This window comes from Heterodontus francisci, chromosome 6 (genome assembly GCF_036365525.1).
Source record: "Heterodontus francisci isolate sHetFra1 chromosome 6, sHetFra1.hap1, whole genome shotgun sequence".
Lineage (NCBI taxonomy): Eukaryota > Metazoa > Chordata > Chondrichthyes > Heterodontiformes > Heterodontidae > Heterodontus > Heterodontus francisci.
The window spans coordinates 24108921-24129572 of NC_090376.1; the positions used below are offsets into that span (position 1 = coordinate 24108921).

Sequence of the window (20652 nt, forward strand, 5' to 3'; positions counted from 1 at the left end):
CTCTGCTGAAGAAGTGTGTAAGTGCTTCACCTCCTTGGCTTTGCACCCCTGCAGACCAGGAATGTCCTAAATTGTATGCTGGTTAGTGGCAGGGGACTGCTGTTGGTCACGTCCTCAGGTGATGCAGTGGAAACATCCTGATTTCTATCCATTGACCCGTTGAAAGTGTGTGTATAGATACAAAATTGGATTGTGATATGATTCCTGTTCATAGTCCAGTAGTATGCTCAAAGTCACTTCTATGGCTCACACCTAAGCAATTTATATAAAGTACTGGAGACCTGCTGAAGAGAAGAAAATGGGGGTAGCAGAATAAAACCTCAATGGGAATTACATTGTCATATGTGGCTTTTATTAAACATTTCATGTTATGTTGAAATAGATTTCCAGATGGTGTGCAGGGAGTACACTAAAAACTGCATTCTAATATTGCATTGGGTGTTCTATGGTAAAGTTTTAAATGTAATGATAGCATTTAAAATTATTCATAGGATAGTGTACTACCAGTACTTAACATTTTGGACAAAACAGGTTTGATTCATTTTATTGTCAAATTTGAGTTGATTGAGCGTAGATGAATAATATCCTTGAAGATGGCTTCATTGAAATGTATGTAACAACTTTTGGAAAATAAAAGCTGAGAATTCAAGAAACTCAGTTAAAGTAATTGAATATTAGCAAACTGTTAATATGGGATGAACTCTGTACAACTGGCTTCAATCTCACTAGTATCACATTCTAGGAATATTAAATATACCAGCAGCAATAGTCACATTCTTAATGCGAATACTGCTCATAGGAGCTAAAGCAATCTACTTAACACCCTGATTGTGGGAACGTGCAGTTTCTAAGCTAGAATATGAATCCAAGGGTTGAATTTCCATGAGCTTTTGCTTCCAGATTCCAGCACAATCGGCCAAACCAGCATCAAAGCTTGTGGAATTTAAAACCAGTTACATCCAAAAAGCGCTTGCGCTCGTGTTTTCCCTGACCTTTTCTGCTCGTTGAAAATTCGATATTCCTGAGTCAGGCCCTGTTCACAAAACTGATCGCATCTCCAGGTTAAAATTTGAGAAATTCTGCTTGCTCTGGTTCTGGAATGCTCTTCACATTTCCCTCAGTTTCTTAGGCATACAGGCACTAGTAGGCATGTTTAAAAGTTATTTCATTCAAAAGAATATTTAATTTACAAAGAACCTGACTAGTGGACACCAATGAAACTAGTAAATAATTCAGTATCGTTCCTTTAAGTCAGGCAGTAATTTTTGAGTCAGTTTATTCACAAGTGGAAGTCTGGATACTTAAGATGCTTATTTTTGATGATTTAAACTCCCCCTCCATTTTCAGCAAAATTAATAAATCTGCATCAGGTTACCACTTTTAAACCCATCAAGGAATCCTTTTTATGGAAAGGGGGGAAAAGAGCCAATTTTCTATTACGCTGCCCAGTTGTGCTGGGTTTTGGAAGATTTAACGTTTGTATTCTGCAAATAAATTTTAGCAGACACATGAACTGTAATGTGTCCAGTATAATTTCACGTGCATTTTCCAGATTGCACCTGAAGTGGAAACTCTAACCCCTAGTGTTTAAACGTTTCTTTAATCTCATTACACTAGGAATGCTACTTTAAAAGATTCTGGAATCATGTACCTGAAATGAAACAGTGCAGATTAACCTTCTTGCATACTGAATGTCTTTTTTTTTAAACTGCTTAAAATGATTTTTATCCAAACTTCTAGATTGGAACTTCCCTGATGGCTTAACAAATCTATCCTATGTATAGCTGAGCTATATCGACCAGAAAGGTTCTGTATTCAGGCCCCTAGTCTATGCTGAGTTAGGTGAGTCTCTTTTGGGGGAGTGGTAGCAATCTTACACTTCACCTCAAAATCAATGGGTCAGGAAAACAAGAGTTAGCTCATTCTGATCATTATCCAGTAAACTCTGCTGCACACTATTTTCAAGACATGATTAGGTTCAATTGCAATATCTGTGGTCATATAGTTCACTGACATTCACAGTTGAGCCGCTGACACTGGTTGTAGCTACTTGGGTGAGCTTTTCAAAGGTGTCCTTTTGAACTGAAGGCAGTTAGTGCCTTCAGGAGTGAAAGTGAGAAAACTGGCAAAGGGGAAAAACAAGGTTGAATTGTAAAATGTGACCAACTGTTCTTATACAGTGTGATTTTTCAGTGGAGATCTTGGTTGGTTGCTGATAACTCATTTGGACCCTCATTGCCATGTTTACATCACGAACTTGCAGGTAGTGTGTTCCCATGCATCTGCTGTCCTTGTCCTTCTAGGTGGTAGAGGTTGCGGTTTGCCAGGTGTTGTCGAAGGAGCCTTGGCGAGTTGCTGCAGTGCAACTTGTAGGTGGTACGCATTGCTTCCATTGTGCGCCAGTGATTGAGGGAGTGGATGGGGGCTGCTTTGTTCTGGATGGTGTTGAGCTTCTTAGGTGTTGTTGGAGCTGCACTCATCCATGCAAGTGGAGAGTATTCCAGTATAATCGTGACTTGTGCCTTGTAGATTGGACACCGGCTTTGGGGAATCAGGAGGTGAATTACTCGTTCACAGAATTCTCAGCCTCTGACCGCAATATTTAGATGGCTGACCCAGTTATGTTTCGGGTCAATGGTACCCCCCAGGATGTTTATGATGGAGGATTCAGTGATGGTAATGCCATTGAATGTCAAGAGGAGATGGTTAAATTTTCTCGTTGAGATGGTCATTTCCTGGCACCTGTGTGGCACGCATGTTACTTGCCACTTATCAGCCAAGCCTGAATGTTGTCATGCCTTGCTGCATATGGACACGCACTGCTTCAGTGGCTGAGGAGTTTTGAAAGGTACTGAACACTGCAATCAGTGAATATTCCCACTTCTGACTTTATGTTGGAGGGAAGGTCATTGATGAAGCACTAAGATGGTTGGGCCTAGGACACTACCCTGAGGAATTCCTGCTGTGATGTCCTGGGGTTAAGTTGATTTGGCCTCCAACAGCCACAACCATTTTCCTTCGTGCTAGGTATGACTCCAACCAGTGGAGAGTTTTTCCCCCAATTCCCATTGACTTCAATTTTTTTAGGCCTCCTTGACGCCACATTTGGTCAGCTGCTGTAAATGCACAGTTTAGCAGCGTAAATATCATGCTGTGTTCCAGAGAAAACTCGGGCGCATCACCATGGGAGATCTGTTAGTTTCAAAATTGGGGTTCTGATAACATCCATACACCAGCTGAGTTGTGCTTATGTTTGAAATTTGAGCAGCAGGAGCGGTGAGAGCGCGAGCCAGGGGGCAGCCGGGAGGGTAAGTTGAGCTATAAAGTACTTGCCTCGTGATTCAACGGAGCGAAGGCTGGACAGGAGCGGACGCGGACACAGGGACTGCTGGGTTAGTGAACTTATGTATTTGGGCAGTGGCTAAACCAGAAACACTACACGTGTAGTGTCTCCCACCCATCCTCCTCCTCTAACCAAAAAAAAGGACTCTTGTGTGGAGGGTTTGGTAAGGTAAGGTTTTCCTTTATTTATTTTTTAAATCTTGTCAATTTAGAGCAGAGGGGATGGAAGCTAGGGCAGTTGCATGCTCCTCTTGCAGGATGTGGGAGGTAAGGGTCACCACTTGTGTCCCTGCTGACTTCACCTGCGAGAAGTGCACCCAACTCCAGCTCCTCACCAAGCGCGTTAGGGAGCTGGAGCTGGATGAACTTCGGATCATTCGGGAGGCTGAGGGAGTGATCGAGAACAGTTATAGGGAAGTAGTGACACCCAAGTTACAGGATAAAGGTAGCTGGGTGACCGTCGGGAGGGAAAGGGAATAGGCGCACAGTGCAGGGATCCCCTGTGGCAGTTCCCCTCAATAATAAGTATACCGTTTTGGATACTGTTGGGGGGGGGACCTATCAGGGGAAAGCCACAGCGGCCAGGTCTCTGGTACTGAGCCTGGCTCTGTGGCTCAGAAGGGAAGGGGGGAGAATAGGAGAGCGACAGTGATGGAGATTCAGTGGTTAGAGGAACAGACAGGAGATTCTGTGGTCGCGAACGAGACTCCCGGATGGTATGTTGCCTCCCGGGTGCCAGGGTCAGGGATGTCTCGGATCGAGTCTACAGGATTCTTAAGGGGGAGGGGGAGCAGCCAGAAGTCGTGGTACACATCGGTACCAATGACATAGCTAGGAAAAGGGATGAGGACCTGAAAAGCGAATATAGGGAGTTAGGTTGGAAGCTAAAAGGCAGGACGAGCAGAGTAGTAATCTCAGGATTGATACCGGTGCCACGTGCTAATGAGGCTAGAAACAGCAAGTGCAGCTGAACACGTGGCGACAGAGCTGGTGTAGGAGGGAGGGCTTCAGATATGTGGATCATTGGGATACCTTCTGGGGAAGGTGGGATCTGTACAAGAAGGACGGGTTGCATCTGAACTGGACGGCACCAATATCCTGGGCGGGAGGTTTGCTAGATCTCCGGGAGGGTTTGAACTAGTTTGGCAGGGGGATGGGAACCGGAGCTACAGATCAGTGGATGGGGTAGCTGTTGAACAGGCAGATACAGAGTGCAGAGAGTCTGTGAGTATGGTTAGACAGTTGACAGGGCAAAGTTGCAGCCAGTATGATGGGTTGAAATGTGTCTATTTTAACGCAAGAAGTGTCAGGAATAAGGGTGATGAGCTTAGAGCATGGATCAGTACTTGGAGCTACAATGTTGTGGCCATTACGGAGACTTGGATATCACAGGGGCAGGAATGGATGTTAGATGTTCTGGGGTTTAGATGTTTCAAAAGGAATCGGGAGGGAGGTAAAAGAGGTGGGGGAGTGGCATTGCTAATCAGGGATAGTATCACAGCTGCAGAAAGGGAGGTTGTCGAGGAGGGTTTGTCTACTGAGTCATTATGGGTGGAAGTCAGAAACAGGAAAGGAGCAGTCACTTTATTGGGAGTTTTCTATAGACCCCCAAATAGCAACAGAGACACGGAGGAACAGATTGGGAGGCAGATTTTGGAAAGGTGCAGAAGTAACAGGGTTGTTGTCATGGGTGCCTTCAACTTCCCTAATATTGATTGAAACCTCCTTAGTGCAAATAGTTTGGATGGAGCAGATTTTGTCTGGTGTGTCCAGGAAGGTTTCCTGACTCAATATGTAGATAGGCCGACTAGAGGGGAGGCTATGTTGGATTTGGTGTTTGGCAACGAACCAGGCCAGGTGGCAGATCTCTCGGTGGGACAGCATTTCGGTGATAGTGATCACAACTCCCTGACCTTTACTATCGTCATGGAGAGGGACAGGAGCAGATGGGATGGGAAAATATTTAATTGGGGGAGGGGGAATTACAATGCTATTAGGCAGGAACTGGGGAGCATAAATTGGGAACAGATGTTCTCAGGGAAATGCACGACAGAAATGTGGAGGTTGTTTAGGGAGCACTTGCTGCGACTGCTGGATAGGTTTGTCCTGATGAGGCAAGGAAGGGATGGTAGGGTGAAGGAACCTTGGATGACAAGAGATGTGGAACAGCTAGTCAAGAGGAAGAAGGAAGCTTACTTAAGGTTGAGGAAGCAAGGATCAGACAGGGCTCTAGAGGGTTACAAGGTAGCCAGGAAGGAACTGAAGAATGGACTTAGGAGAGCTAGAAGGGGACATGAAAAAGTCTTGGCGGGTAGGATTAAGGAAAATCCCAAGGCGTTCTACACTTGGGTGAGGAACAAGAGGATGGCCAGAGTGAGGGTAGGGCCGATCAGAGATAGTGGAGGGAACTTGTGCCTGGAGTCGGAGGAGGTAGGGCAGGTCCTTAATGAATACTTTGCTTCAGTATTCACTAGTGAGAGGGACCTTGTCGTTTGTGAGGACAGCGTGAAACAGGCTGATATGCTCGAACAGGTTGATGTTAAGAAGGAGGATGTGCTGGAAATTTTGAAAGACATGAGGAGAGATAAGTCTCCGGGGCCAGGCGAGATATACCCAAGGTTATTACGGGAAGCGATTGCCGTGCCTTTGGCGATGATCTTTGCGTCCTCACTGTCCACTGGAGTAGTACCAGATGATTGGAGGGTGGCAAATGTTATTCCCTTGTTCAAGAAAGGGAATAGAGATAACCCTGGGAATTACAGACCAGTCAGTCTTACGTCGGTGGTGGGCAAATTATTGGAGAGGATTCTGAGACAGGATTTATGATTATTTGGAAAAGCATAGTTTGATTAGAGATAGTCAGCATGGCTTTGTGAGGGGCAGGTCATGCCTCACAAGCCTTATTGAATTCTTTGAGAATGTGACAAAACACATTGATGAAGGAAGAGCAGTGGATGTGGTGTATATGGATTTTAGCAAGGCGTTTGATAAGGTTCCCCATGGTAGGCTCATTCAGAAAGTAAGGAGGCATGGGATACAGGGAAATTTGGCTGTCTGGATACAGAATTGGCTGGCCCATAGAAGACAGAGGGTGGTAGTAGATGGAAAGTATTCAGCCTGGAGCTCGGTGACCAGTGGTGTTACGCAGGGATCTGTTCTGGGACCTCTGCTCTTTGTGATTTTTATAAATGACTTGAATGTGGAAGTGGAAGGCTGGGTTAGTAAGTTTGCCGATGACACGAAGGTTGCTGGAGTTGTGGATAGTGTGGAGGGCTGTTGTAGGTTGCAGCGGGACATTGACAGGATGCGGAGCTGGGCTGAGAAGTGGCAGATGGAGTTCAACCTGGAAAAGTGTGAAGTGATTCATTTTGGAAGGTCAAATTTGAATGCAGAATACAGGCTTAAAGACAGGATTCTTGGTAGTGTGGAGGAACAGAGGGATCTTGGGGTCCACGTCCATAGATCCCTCAAAGTTGCCACCCAAGTTGATAGGGTTGTTAAGGCGTATGGTGTGTTGGCTTTCATTAACAGGGGGATTGAGTTTAAGAGCCGCGAGGTTATGCTGCAGCTCTATAAAGCCCTGGTTAGACCACACTTGGAATATTGTGTTCACTTCTGGTTGCCTCATTATAGGAAGGATGTGGAAGCTTTAGAGAGGGTGCAGAGGAGATTTACCAGGATGCTGCCTGGACTGGAGGACATGTCTTATGAAGAAAGGTTGAGGCAGCTAGGGCTTTTCTCATTGGAGCGAAGAAGGATGAGAGGTGACTTGATAGAGGTGTACAAGATGATGAGAGGCATAGATAGAGTGGATAGCCAGAGACTTTTTCCCAGGGCGGAAAGGGCTATCACCAGGGGGCATAATTTTAAGGTGATTGGAGGAAGGTTTAGGGGAGATGTCAGAGGTAGGTTCTTTACACAGAGAGTGGTGGGTGCGTGGAATGCACTGCCAGCGGTGGTGGTAGAAGCAGATATATTAGGGACATTTAAGCGACTCTTGGATAGGTACATGGATGATAGTAGAATGAAGAGTATGTAGGTATTTTGATCTTAGAGTAGGTTAAAGGGTCGGCACAACATCGTGGGCCGAAGGGCCTGTACTGTGCTGTACTGTTCTATGTTCTAAATTCAAGTCCTTCAAATGGTAGCTTTGTAGCTTTCAATGTCTTGCAGCCAGCCTAGAGAAAATTGGCACTTCGTAACATAATTTGGTCTATCTTGACGAGGATGGATGTTACAGGCGCGAGAGGCTTATTGGGTGCAAACGTGGAACATGCACAAAATGGGAATAGTCACTAAGCAAGTCACTACTAACCAGCCAGTAGTTAGTGAGCCAGGAAGTTGCCCAGCCTCTCCTGTCTCCAATCCTTTATCTCAATCTCAATATCAGAATCTGGGATAAAATGAGCTAATTTGAAGGGGTGAAGGAAATAATTTTATCTTTTAGTGGTAACTTAATGAATCTGAAACTGCATAGCTCCTGTTGGTGTGCCTTGAAACAGTATACTTGTGCTTGTTGAATTTAAATATGCTTTAGCTGTCAAACTATTTTCCTCAGTGCTAAGTGTAAATCATAACATGAGATTTACTGCAAAAGCCACCTGTATTTCTCATGTTTCTCTCTCTCCTGATTTTTCCATAATTCTTCTGCTTTTGCCAGCTCTCCTCATGCTGCAGGGGACAAATTATGCATTGCAGCGTCGCAATTCATTTCCTACCTCTGAAAGCAAAGGATTGCAGATACTAAGGTTGACTGACTGCTGTTGGGGCTGCCATTTGATTCCGGCCATGAGGTCTAAGCTCGGTTACTATGTCATCAGTGCAATTTTGAATTTGTGGGTTTATATGGACATTTCCCTAATGTTGGGAAAAAGTCCATTGATCAAGTAGCACGGAGTAGACTCTTGCTGTTCTAGGTTTGCTGCAAGTTGCTAAATGCACCTTGTTTAGCTAGGAGACTTTGGCACAATGAGAACGGTATCAGTATGAGTAGAGTACAAGACATGCCTGATGGGAAACTGACTGTTCTGCTTGAGAAATAATGCATCCAAACCATATATTCCCGTCCTTTTTAAACTCCTCTCATTTCGCAAAGGGTGGGAGTTCTTGTAGCTCTAGATATCGGTAAATGGTTAGTATTGGCCTGGATTTTGTTGGCGTTCACCATCATTACAACTGTGAAACCGACAGCAACCTCTGGCATCCACACTTGCACATTTAAACGTGGAAATCCAGAAATTGCTATTGATGATTGCTTGCTCCCCCTCGAGGTGCATTGTTGAAGTCCTCACAGACAGCAAATCTTTAGAAATTGTGAAGTTGTCAAAATCTTTCCCTTTTACAATGTAATATCAGTGTTTTAAAAAAAAAAATTATACCTTGTTAATAAGATGTAACTGGGTTTTTAGTGAGGTACTAAGTCATAACTACTGCTGAAGAATCTCTCTGGCCCTAGAAAACTAATTTTATATTTGTGTGATGTCAAATGTTTCCATTATAATTCCATAGTTTAACATAAAACTATTTTAAAGTTTGATATTTTAGCCTCTCAATACGTATGTTGCAATATTTATTTCACTCTCTAAAATGTAATAAAAAGTGAAGGATAATTGTATTTTACTTGGTTTGCTGTCTGCGATTACTTCAGTGTGATTGGCTGTTCACCCTGCTTTATGACATCGCAGCATGCTTGGAGATCCCCTTGAATTAACATGAAATCCACACCACAGAGATCGCTAAATCTTTTAGGGCAGCTTTCTTTGAGGTCAGTGGCGAGTGTCGTCGCTTTGTCACTAACGGCAAAGTCTGAACTATGTATTTCAAGTTTGTCATTAGGAAGTATTGGTGCATATATTAATGTTAATCATGCTATTTATGGTTCAATATTTTATCCATTAAATTCCCATTTTGCTGTTATTTACATTGAATTTTTCCAGTTTGAATTGGGCAATTTTTCTTACAATAAATTGAGGCACAGTGTATCTTCAGTGTGTTGAATTGTTAGAATTTTGATATCTATATTTGAAAACTATTTTAATACAATGTATAAACAGGCTTTAATTCACTGAATTGAAGTATCCACTTGAGGCAAATTAAATTGTTACGGAACTAACGATTCCAAAATTCTAATATATGCCAGTTGTATTATTTCCTTTCAGCAGTGGAAGATGTGTCATACACAAGCCTTATACCTCTTGGGGCTTTGGTTCAGATCTAACCTAGAACAGGTGAAAGTCTTTTCTAGTTATAAAGCTCCTGCATGAATCACTTGTGGGCAATCTCAGTTCAATTCTAAGTAGGCATGGACCATAATGCAAAAGGATGGCTAAAATGCTACACTACAGTAAAGAGTGCACTTATAAGTTTGGGGCAGAAGCATATTTGGTCCAGAGTAGAGGGAATTTTGTTCTGTGCTATCTACTGGCAGAGTCCCCAAAACTTTTTGAAACTTGTAAATCTGTCCTTAATTTTAACAAGTAGTCACTTGCATCTTTCACTTTTTCAGAGGTGGTGGTGTAGTGGTATTGTCACTGGACTAGTAACCCAGAGACCAGGCTATTGCTCTGGGGACATGGGTTCAAATCCTACCACAGCAGAAGGTGGAATTTGAATTCAATTAATAAATCTGGAATTAAAAGCTAGTCTAATGATGGCCATGAAACCATTGTCGATTGTTAAAACCCATCTGGTTCACGAATGTCCTTTTAGGGAAGGAAATCTGCCGTCCTTGCCTAGTCTGGCCTACATGTGAACCCAGACCCACAGCAATGTGGTTGACTCTTAAATGCCCTCTGAAATGGCCTAGCAAGCCACTCCGTTGTATCTAACCACTACAGTCAATAAAAAATGAAACCGGACAGATCACCTGGCATCGACCTGGGCACCGGAAACGACAATGGCAAACCCAGCCCTGTCAAGCCTGCACAGTCCTCCTTACTAACATCCAGGGGCTTGTGCCAAAGTTGGGAGAGCTGTTCCACAGACTAGTCAAACAACAGCCTGATATAGTCATATTCACGGAATCATACCTTATAGACCATGTCCCAGACACCAACAGCACAATCCCCGGGTATGTCCTGTCCCACTGGCAGGACAGACCCAGCAGAGGTAGCACAGTGGTATACAGTCAGGAGGGAGTTGCCCTGGGAGTCCTCAACGTCGACACCGCACCCATGAAATCTCATGGCATCAGGTCAAACATGGGCAAGGTAACCTCCTACTGATTACCACCCACACCCCTCCCCCACCCCCCTCAGCTGATGAATCAGTACTCCTCCATGTTGAACACCACTTGGAGGAAGCACTGAGGGTGGCAAGGGTGCAGAATGTACTCTGGGTGGGGGATTTCAATGTTCATCACCAAGAGTGGCTCGGTAGCACCATTGCTGACCGAGCTGGCCAAATCCTAAAGGACATAGCTGCTAGACTGGTTATGCGGCAGGTGGTGAGGGAACTAACGAGGGAAAAACATACTTGACCTTGTCCTCACTAATCTGCCTATCGCAGATGCATCTGTCCATGGCAATGTTGGTAGGAGTGACCACCTCACAGTCCTTGTGGAGACGAAGTTCCGCCTTCACATTGAGAATGCCCTCCATCATGTTGTGTGGCACTACCACTGTGCTAAATGGGATAGATTTCAAACAGATCTAGCAATGCAAAACTGGGCATCCATGAGGCACTTTGCGCCGTCAGCAGCAGCAGAATTGTACTGAACCACAATCTGTAACCTCATGGCCCGGCAAATCCCCCACTCTACCATTACCATCAAGCCAGGAGACCAACCCTGGTTCAATGAAGAGTGCAGGAGGGCATGCCAGGAGCAGCACCAGGCATGCCTCAAAATGAGGTGTCAACCTGGTGAAGCTACAAGCCAGGACTACTTGTGTGCCAAACTGCCTGAGCACCATGCGATAGACAGAGCTAAGCGATCCCATAACCAATGTATCAGATCTAAGTTGTGTAGTCCTGGCGCACCCAGTCGTGAATGGTGGTGGACAATTAAACAACTAACTGGAAGAGGTGGTTCCACAAATATCCCCATCCTCAATGATGGGGGAGCCCAGCACATCAGTGCAAAAGATAAGGCTGAAGCATTTGCAACAATCTTCAGCCAGAAGTGCCGAGTGGATGCTCCTGAGGTCCCCAGAGTCAATGATGCCAGTCTTGAGCCAATTTGATTCACCCCGCATGACATTAAGAAACAACTGAAGGCACTGTATACAGCAAAGGCCTGACAACATTCTGGCAATAGTACTGAAGACCTGTGTTCCAGAACTTGCTGTGCCCCTAGCCAAGCTCTTCCAATGCAGCTATAACACTGGCATCTACCCGGCAATGTGGAAAATTGCCCAGCTATGTCCTGTACACACAAAGCAGGACAAATCCAACCCGGCCAATTACCGCCCCATCAGTCTACTCTCAATTATCAGTAAAGTGATGGAAGGTGTCGTCGACAGTTCCATCAAGCTGCACTTGCTTAGCAATAACCTGCTCGGTGACGCTCAGTTTGTGTTACGCAATGGCCACTCAGCTCCTGACCTCATTACAGCCTTGGTTCAAACATGGACAAAGGAGCTGAACTCGAGGTGAGGTGAGAGTGATCTAGAGAGAGAGATACAGCACTGAAACAGGCCCTTCGGCCCACCGAGTCTGTGCTGACCATCAACCACCCATTTATACTAATCCTACATTAATCCCATATTCCTTACCACATCCCCACTATTCTCCTACCACCTACCTACACTAGGGGCAATTTACAATGGCCAATTTACCTATAAACCTGCAAGTCTTTGGCTGTGGGAGGAAACTGGAGCACCCGGCGGAAACCCATGCGGTCACAAGGAGAACTTGCAAACTCTGCACAGGCAGTACCCTGAGCCGAACCCGGGTCGCTGGAGCTGTGAAGCTGCAGTGCTAACCACTACGCCACTGTGTTGCCCCACCACTGTGCCGCCCCAAAGGGCCTGTTTCAGTGCTGTATCTCTCTATGACTATTGTCCTTCATTTTCTCCACAATGTTCTAATCTTGCTTTTCAACTTTTATTTCCTTCGATTATGTGAGCAAACCTGTGGCACTACCATGCTTCACAGTCAGCTTGGGCCTTCCCTTTGCTGTTCCCATTGATTCTAAAGCGAGGGGGAGTTTAGAGGCTGAACTAACACTCAGCAAAGGCAGAGATCTAGGACAACATGATATACAGTCATGACAGACTGGAAAGTTAGGACAGAACTGGACAGCTGGGCCTGGGACAAATTGGAGAGCTAAAATAGAGTGAAATATAGCAAGGTCAGAGACGGGGTAGAGGAGACAAATATGTATTTTAAATATTTTGCAAATGTTCTATAAATAGTACTTTAAGTAGCGAATTCATTAATGTGCCGGGATTTACCATGTTACCTTCGTTAAAACATTGTAAAGTTACATGCTTCCTTCTATATGACAGTAATTGGAAATTGCATTCAATCAGTACGCAATGTACTGTGTGGCACAGGATATCCACATTTTAACATTGTGTGAAGATACAAGGTAACTCTTAAATTCTAACCTAATTGCCAATTTGATAGCTCTTGAAATACAAGGGCTATTAATGAGACATCTGTGAAGTGTCGTTGGTCAGAGTTGTATTGTGTGGGTATGCTTGCCTCAAGAGTATGGGGAAAACTTTATTCTGGAGGATTAACTGTTGGGTTGCCAGCTACAGAAGATTTGAGTGGATTAGATATAATGGGCAAATTGTACAGGCAGCATAGAGGGAGCAGATTTCATTTTTATTTTGACCCGTCTCCATTCTTTGAGGACAGTTCAGGTTTACGAAGTGAAGCAAAACTCACTTCAGAAGATAGCAATGGAATTCTTAGCTGATGACTTGCTCTCTCAAAAGTTTAAATAAAATTTCTACATCTCGACTTGGGTATATAGAACAAAGTTGTGCTTTCTCTCCATCCCCATTCCAATATTAAAAGAAACTTCTTTGAGTTTCTCCCTCCTTTAAATAGAGTGCATTGTACCATGCCCAGACTGTCTCTTTATAGGCCTCAGCCTAAACTGCTTGCTATGAACTGCATAGAAGTGCTTCCTGATTTTGGTGGGTCCTTGAATAATTGTAAAAATGCCTTGCTGTTGCCTTCTCTCTTCCGATGTTCTGATCAAGAATTTGCATGGAAGGAATTGGAGCACAGCATCCTGCTTTCATTTTAGTATGTCTGCATATGCTTGTGCTTTGTCACTCGAGAATCTTTTCTATAATGCTTTGAAGCCTGGTCGCATTTTTCACAAAAGTTCTAAAATAGGATGCCTGATAAACAATGAAAATTGTAATTAAGTTTGTACCTTAATTCTGATGTCCAGTTTACTTCTCAGTAAGTTGCTGCTTCCAAGCACTTTTTATTCATACTACACATATTTAGGTTAAATGTATGGAAGTGACATCACCATTTTTCATTTAGCACAAGTTCAGTGTTCATTTTGGAATAATCTTGAGTTCTTTTGCGAGTAAATGTCTGCCATAAAATTTGGAGTCTTTTACCTACTCAAAGTCTGAACCTTCCAGTGAAAATTAAATGTTCTCCTTGCTGTAGTAAGGATAAAACCATTTGTTACTGGTTTAGTCTCTGTGATTAGTCAAAAATTCTTGGTACAGTTGTCAGTAGAACCATTCCTGGTTCCTGCCAGAAGAAAATTCATTTCCATCTTTTTTAGAAGGTTACTTCCTATGCAATTATCAATAAAATATATACAAATACCATGGCAATCTATCCTACAGATCCATTTTCCTAGTCAAAAATTCAAAATCTTACTAGTTGGCCAATTAAATTTGTGTTTTTGTATTTTTCAGATTATAGTTATTTTAAATGGTGCTTTGCATTTTTGAGCTTTAGGGTTACTAGGATGGGCAGTTCTGTATATGAAATAGTGCAATTCTGTAATAGGGTGTTCCAGAAGTAGTGCAGTGCTATCTGTTTAGAATTGGGAATGATTCAGGTTTTGCTTCCCACTGCAATCCTGTTGTACTAGTATACAAAAATAATCGCAGCATTAGCAGGTCCTAGTCGCAGGATTTAAATTTGACTGGTAGAATGGCTTTATTGCTGAGTTTATTTTCCTACTCGAGTCTACTTCCCTTGTGAATTTCTGACAAGGGAATAAAATCATTGTGAATTTTCAATTTCTGTCTATTGCATTTATTCATTTTCAAGTGCTTTTATGCCAAACATTACAGATTTTGTTCTATTTAACTATAATTTGGATTATAACTGTTGTGACATCCATCATTTGAGGTAACCAGACTAAACTATTGCCTTGATGCCAGTGCAGTAACACAAGTGGAGCAGCGCTACCAAAACCTGGAGGAGTCAAAGACCACATTGGTTGTTTCATTTTTTTTTCTTAGATTGATAAATCTAGCTGAAGGGTTTAGGACTGCATCACAAAAGAGCAGGAGAGAAAATGCGTATAACTAATGAAATGTATTTCCAAGCTGGTGTTTTTTTATTCATTCGTGGGATGTGGGCATCACGAGGCCAGCTTTCATTGCCCATTCCTAATTGCCCTTGAACTGAACGGCTTGCTAGGCCATTTCAGAGGACATTTAAGAGTCAACCACCTTCCTGTGGGTCTGGAATCACATGTAGGCCAGATCAGGTAAAGACGGCAGATTTCCTTCCTTATAGGACATTAGTGAACCAGATGGGTTTTTACAACAATCGGCAATGGTTTCATGGTCACCATCAGATTAGCTTTTTAGCTCCAGATTTATTAATTGAATTCAAATTTCGCCATCTGCATGGTGGGATTCAAACCCATGTCCCCAGATCACTAGCCTGGTCCTTTGGATTACTAGTCCAGTGACGTTACTACCACGCCACTGCCTCCCCAGTAATACACCCAAAATTGATCCATGCTGAATCTGAAGTTTTTTTTCAGCAGTATATTTGGGTGTCTACATTTTGATCTGCCCTTCCAGTGATCATGGGTGTTAGATGTTCTGAAATCTGAAATTTGATTTAAATGATCACATGCTATCACATAGGTATTATTTGCAAAACTGATCTATTCTGTAACAAAGCAAGTCAGCTGTGGATGGCAGTCTTTCTAAATAACTGCAGCTCATGTAGTTATAGAGTAATAACATATTGTTTCTTTTAATTGCAGTGAACAGGGAGAACCTTTGGCAAAAAACCACACAGCAAGCCGAATGTGAGTAACGTACTTTTAAAAAAAAAAAATTATAAACTTGATAATGGATGAAGCTTAAAAGATATTTTCATGCTGTCAGGAACATAATGACCAGATGGTTTGTTCTTTCCAGAATAGACCTGAGATTAGTCATGCTTTTCTTTAATTTCCTTTTTGTAAGTTTAAAAAAAAAACTTCAGATAGCTTGCATAGTTTGTCGTATTTGTAAGATATACAACCAGGATAGCCCATTGGCAATTTATCTTATTTAGTGGCCAACGGGGCAGCAAGGTACTAGGAAGACTTTATTTGATTAATCAGAGAGCTGTGGTATCCCTATTGTTTTTATGAGCAATGAATAAATGATTAGGTAACGTGTGAATAATAAGCGGGGCAGTATTTGCTTAATGCTGCATCTGGGTTGCCTGTGTTCGGATGAAGTTGGCAGTCTTTTCGTTCAGGAGCATAACTGTGACAGTAGGATTAATATGGGTTTTCTGAATTGTGATCAGTTTTCTGCACTTTGAGGTGATCTATGTTGAGTACTTGCATAAATTTCCAGGGCCAGGATCTTTTAGTGGGAATGTTGTATGTACCTTTATTTTTGCAGAAAGCTGGTTGTAACAAAATTAGAAATAATCAGTTCGAAAGTGTAAGAGAGAAATTAATATGTGTTCTTGATAGTTGTGAATAGATGTACGCATTAAGGGCATGTTTAGGATGGCCAGTGGTATAACCATGATAGAGCCATATGAAATGACATTGGTTCTAGAAATTATATTCAATTTCATTTAGTTGCAGATGTAAACAGGAAATTGCTGCCATCTTGCAGAAAAAATGCCTGGGCACTGTCTGCATTTTTGATCTTAAGGCAGTTATATCATGTTTTGTGAAGCACTTTAGCATATAGGAACAGGAGTAGACTATTCATCATCTCCAGCCATAAATCCATTCAGTTAGATCATGAATGACCAGGATCTTAACTCCTTCCACCTGCGTTGGTTCCATAATCCTTAATAAGCTTGCCTAACAAAATATGTGATTTTCAATTGTCCTAGCTTCATATTTGGAGGGGTGGGTGGTGGGGGGGAGAAATCTCCACTACTGTTTGTGTGAAGAAGTTCTTCCTGACATCACCTCTGAATGGCTGAGCACTAATTTTAAGGTTTTGCCCCTTCTGACTCTCACATCAGAGGAAATAGTTTATCTATTCATTTTTCCTATTTTGAATATATGCCCCCTTGTCCTACTTTAGTTTGAAGTATTGTTCTAGATTTGTCTTTCTGTACTGTTAGACCTCTTAAGGCTGAAAAGTTAAAGTTTTGTGAACCTCCCCAAGCCCAAGTTCAGGTGAGATGCAACTAGTCCACTAGGCAGGGTTTTCTCATCAGAGGGCCATGCAATTATGTAGTTTGTAAAATAGACCATGTTCCCTTTACTGTCACTCAGTGCCCCTCATCAAATTCAAGTTGTCGTGCTACAGGAGCAGACAGCAATGAGCATTTTGGACTGAGTGAGAACCATAGCTGTTAGTATTTTGCTTCACAGAATGGCATGGCTGGATTTCATTCCCAGAGGAGTTTTAATGCCAGCTGCTCCATTTGTTGGGAAAGATTGGAAAATTTTTGGTGGACAGGTGAAGTTGACAGGCTAGTGCTTGTTAAAAGTTTCAAACTTCCAAAGAACTTTGGAAATGATAGTGCAGAGCAGGACCTGTCTCTTTAGAATGCTCAACTAACAGGGCATGACAAACCCGCTTATTCTATAGCCTTTTCATGGCACACCTCATGAATTCTGGGCTATATCCCTTAAAACAGCAAACCACCAAGACTGCTTCCATGCAATAATTTCTCATTGCAATTTCATTCATGATTCATAAGCCCCTCGGGCTTCACTGCAGTAGCTCACTACACTCCCACCATCAGTGCCCAGTGCGTGGTTGCATGTAACAATTTACATTGAAATTAGAAAGACTTGAGATAGCTGAAACTGTCAAGAGGAAATGGCCATTTTCTTTATTTTGTAAGTATCACCTGACCACTGACATTTTGTAATCCAATCAAATAGTTTGTGTGCTGACAAAATTGTTTGTCAAGATCAATTTATTTTTAAAGTTTTACTCCAAGCAGGATAGAGACAAATGTGCAAATATTTGGTGGTTGTTGGTGTATTAGATCCCTGTCAGGATAGGTTCCCAGATATAAGGGGACTAAAATCAAGCAAGTAAGGGCATCACTCTCAGGTTTTGATCAAGATGACATACTGGTAAGAGTTACAGGATAAATATTTTCTGCCTTAGTCAGGGAGGCTAGAGAAAGAAAAAGCTAGAAGAAAGGAAGACAGCCTGATGGAAAATAACTAAGAAAGGAGGAGTGTGCGTGGATGATTTAAGTAAGGCTGCGTTTGCTGATAATGCAACTACTAGGTAGCACAGTACTGCCACATGCGCAAATGCAGTTTCTTCAATTGAAATGTCACTATCTGCGATGTCTCAGGCAGCTGCCAGTAATAAGGATGGTGCTGCTCAATTTGACACAAAAAACAAATTGAACCCCCTCATCCCTTAGTGGCCGCGATCGCCGCCTCCAACCCCCCCCCCCCCCCCACCCCGGCCAATAGTTCCCCGCTGCTTCCCGCGATCGCTGCCTCAATTGTTGCATTCAGTTTCCCTCTCCCTCCTATGATCGCCCTTCTCTTCACCGCTCCCTCCCGACTGCTTGCTGCTCCATCCTGCTGTTCTCTCTCATGCCCTACCGCTTACACGTGAGGCGGGGAGAGAACAGGGAACTGTTGGGGGGGATGGAAGTGGCCATTGAGAGGTGGGGCAACCCTCTGATGGTCACTACGTGCTTACATTGGCACATGCATGTGTGGATTCATTTTGGCAAGTCGGAAAAGGTTCAGACGCGCTGATGACGTTGACGATCGTACTGCACATAGTCTGTGTTGTCCGGAGACACTGCATTTAAGGAAAGCAACAATTCAGGAGAGGGAACATGAAGTCTGAAGTGATACATTTTGGTAGGAAGAATGAGGAAACTGGGGGTATATGTACACAAATCACTGAAGGTGGTAGGATGTGTTGAGAAAGTGGTTCGTAAGGCATATCAGATCCTGAGCTTTATAAATATATGCATAGAGTGCAAAAGCAAGGATGTCTGATGAACATTTATAAAACACTGGTTCGACCTCACCTGGAGTATTGTGTCCAGTTCTGAGCACCGCATGTTAGGAAGGATGTGAAGGCATTAGAGGGTGCAGAAAAGATTCATGAGACTGGTTCCAGGGATGAGAAACTTCTGTTACGTGGATAGGTTAGAGAAGCTGGGGCTATTCTTGGAGAAGGGAAGGATAGGATGAGATTTGATAGGTATTCAAAATCATGAGCAGTTTAGGCAGAGTAGATAGGGTGAAACCATTTCCGTTGGCAGAAGGGTTGAGGACCAAAGGACACTGATTTAAGGTGAATGGCAAAAGAAGCAATGGTGACATGAGGAAAATCCTTTTCATGTAGCTAGTGGTTAGGATCTGGCATGCACTGCCTGAGAGTGTGGTGGAAGTGGATTCAATCAGTAATTATCAAAAGAGAAAAAAATTGCATGGCTAAGGGGAAAGGGCTGGGGAGGAGAATTAGCTGAGCTGCTCTTGCAGAGAGCTGTCATGGACACGATGGGCTGAGTGGCTCCCTGCTGTGCTGTAACCGTTCTATGATATGAAAACATGCAGCAGAGAGGAGGATAAAAAGTTGGAGGAAGGGAAAATAGATACAGAGGAAAGAGGAAGGAATAGTGAGCTGGTGGGAGAGACACACAAAACCAGTCATGGTCACGGAGTGGCAAGTGACAGCGAGCAGGTCAGCTAGTCAAACAGAGGGAATAGAGCATGAGTCAGTCTGCCAATGTGGAGTTTGTGTTTGAGGGAGTGCCCAGGGAAGGAGAGTGAAGGATATAGGAATATGGGGAGGAGAGAATGACAGCTGGAGGAAAAAGGGGAAATGGCAAGAGCCAAAGTGAGAGCTCTCCGGGAGGAAGCCAAGCAGTAGAAAAGGAAAACACAAATGAAGGGGGAACAAGCAAGCCAGAGGAGGGAGGCGAGTACACAATGAAATAGTGGAGTGAGACAGAGCTAGAATAAAGGATGTAGAGTGAGCAAGCTGGAGGTATGAGTAGGATGGTAGGAGTGATTGAGCCAGAGGAAAGGAGTGAGTGAGCACAACAGAGGGTGGGAGGCGGAGAAGGGTTCTGAGGTGAGAGATGGACAGAAGGAAAGGACAACCAATAACTATGCAGGCCACTAGCCAATTGTCACAAATGAATCTGTCTCACTGCTCTAAAAGGTTCTATATGCTTTTGTTTGAGAATATTAATGCCTGCTCTGACATGTCTTCAAGTTTAATTATATGCCAGATAGGTGCTTGAACTGATTGGATAACTGATTTGTCCAATGCTTGCTGGTATTGACGCTCTGACTCATTAATCCTTGATCAATAAGGAATCATTTCTATCTGTTAACTGTGATCCAATGTGCATAGGTTCTTGTTCAACGCTACCTGCAAGACGACTGCCTATTGCAAGTTGTGTTTTCAGTGAACTTTATTGCCTATTGTTCAGAGCATTGGGCACTTTACTGTTGGCACATTTTGAGCTGATCTCCATATTTACTTCATCAGAATGCTTCATATATTATTAGAATATATCTTCTTCTTCTTTGGCCTCCTTGTCTCGGGAGACAATGGGTAAGCGCCTGGAGGTGGTCAGTGGTTTGTGGAGCATATATAGAATATATAGTTGAATAATAATATTTAGCAACAGGCATAATTGTAGTCGTCTTATACTCTGAAACTCTTAGCTTAGCTCCCCCTTCCGAAGACTTCACAATGGGTATCATTTCAGGGGGTTTGTGCCTGCCTCCACTTTACTGACTTTACTGCCTGTGCTGGTCAAGAAATGATGTAACTCATAATTCAAAGTATCTACATTTCAGTTTTTTAGCCCTAAATTCCGAATTGAATATTGTTTGTGTTTAACTCCACATACATAGCAAAGGAAGTATCTGAATGGATTCCTTGGTGTTTTTCCCCACTAAGATGGTAGCAACCTTTAGTTTACATGTGATTTAACTACATTCACAGC

The 20652-nt window shown here is 43.1% G+C and overlaps 1 protein-coding gene across 1 annotated transcript in view; it reads left to right on the plus strand.

Annotated features, from left to right (window-relative positions):
• The window catches only part of ube3a (ubiquitin protein ligase E3A), a 76786-nt gene that overhangs the window by 4431 nt on the left and 51703 nt on the right, over positions 1–20652 (plus strand). The window contains exon 2 of the mRNA XM_068033285.1: positions 15497–15541. Within this exon, the coding sequence (XP_067889386.1) occupies positions 15497–15541 (45 nt within the window). The remainder of the gene's footprint in view (positions 1–15496; positions 15542–20652) is intronic.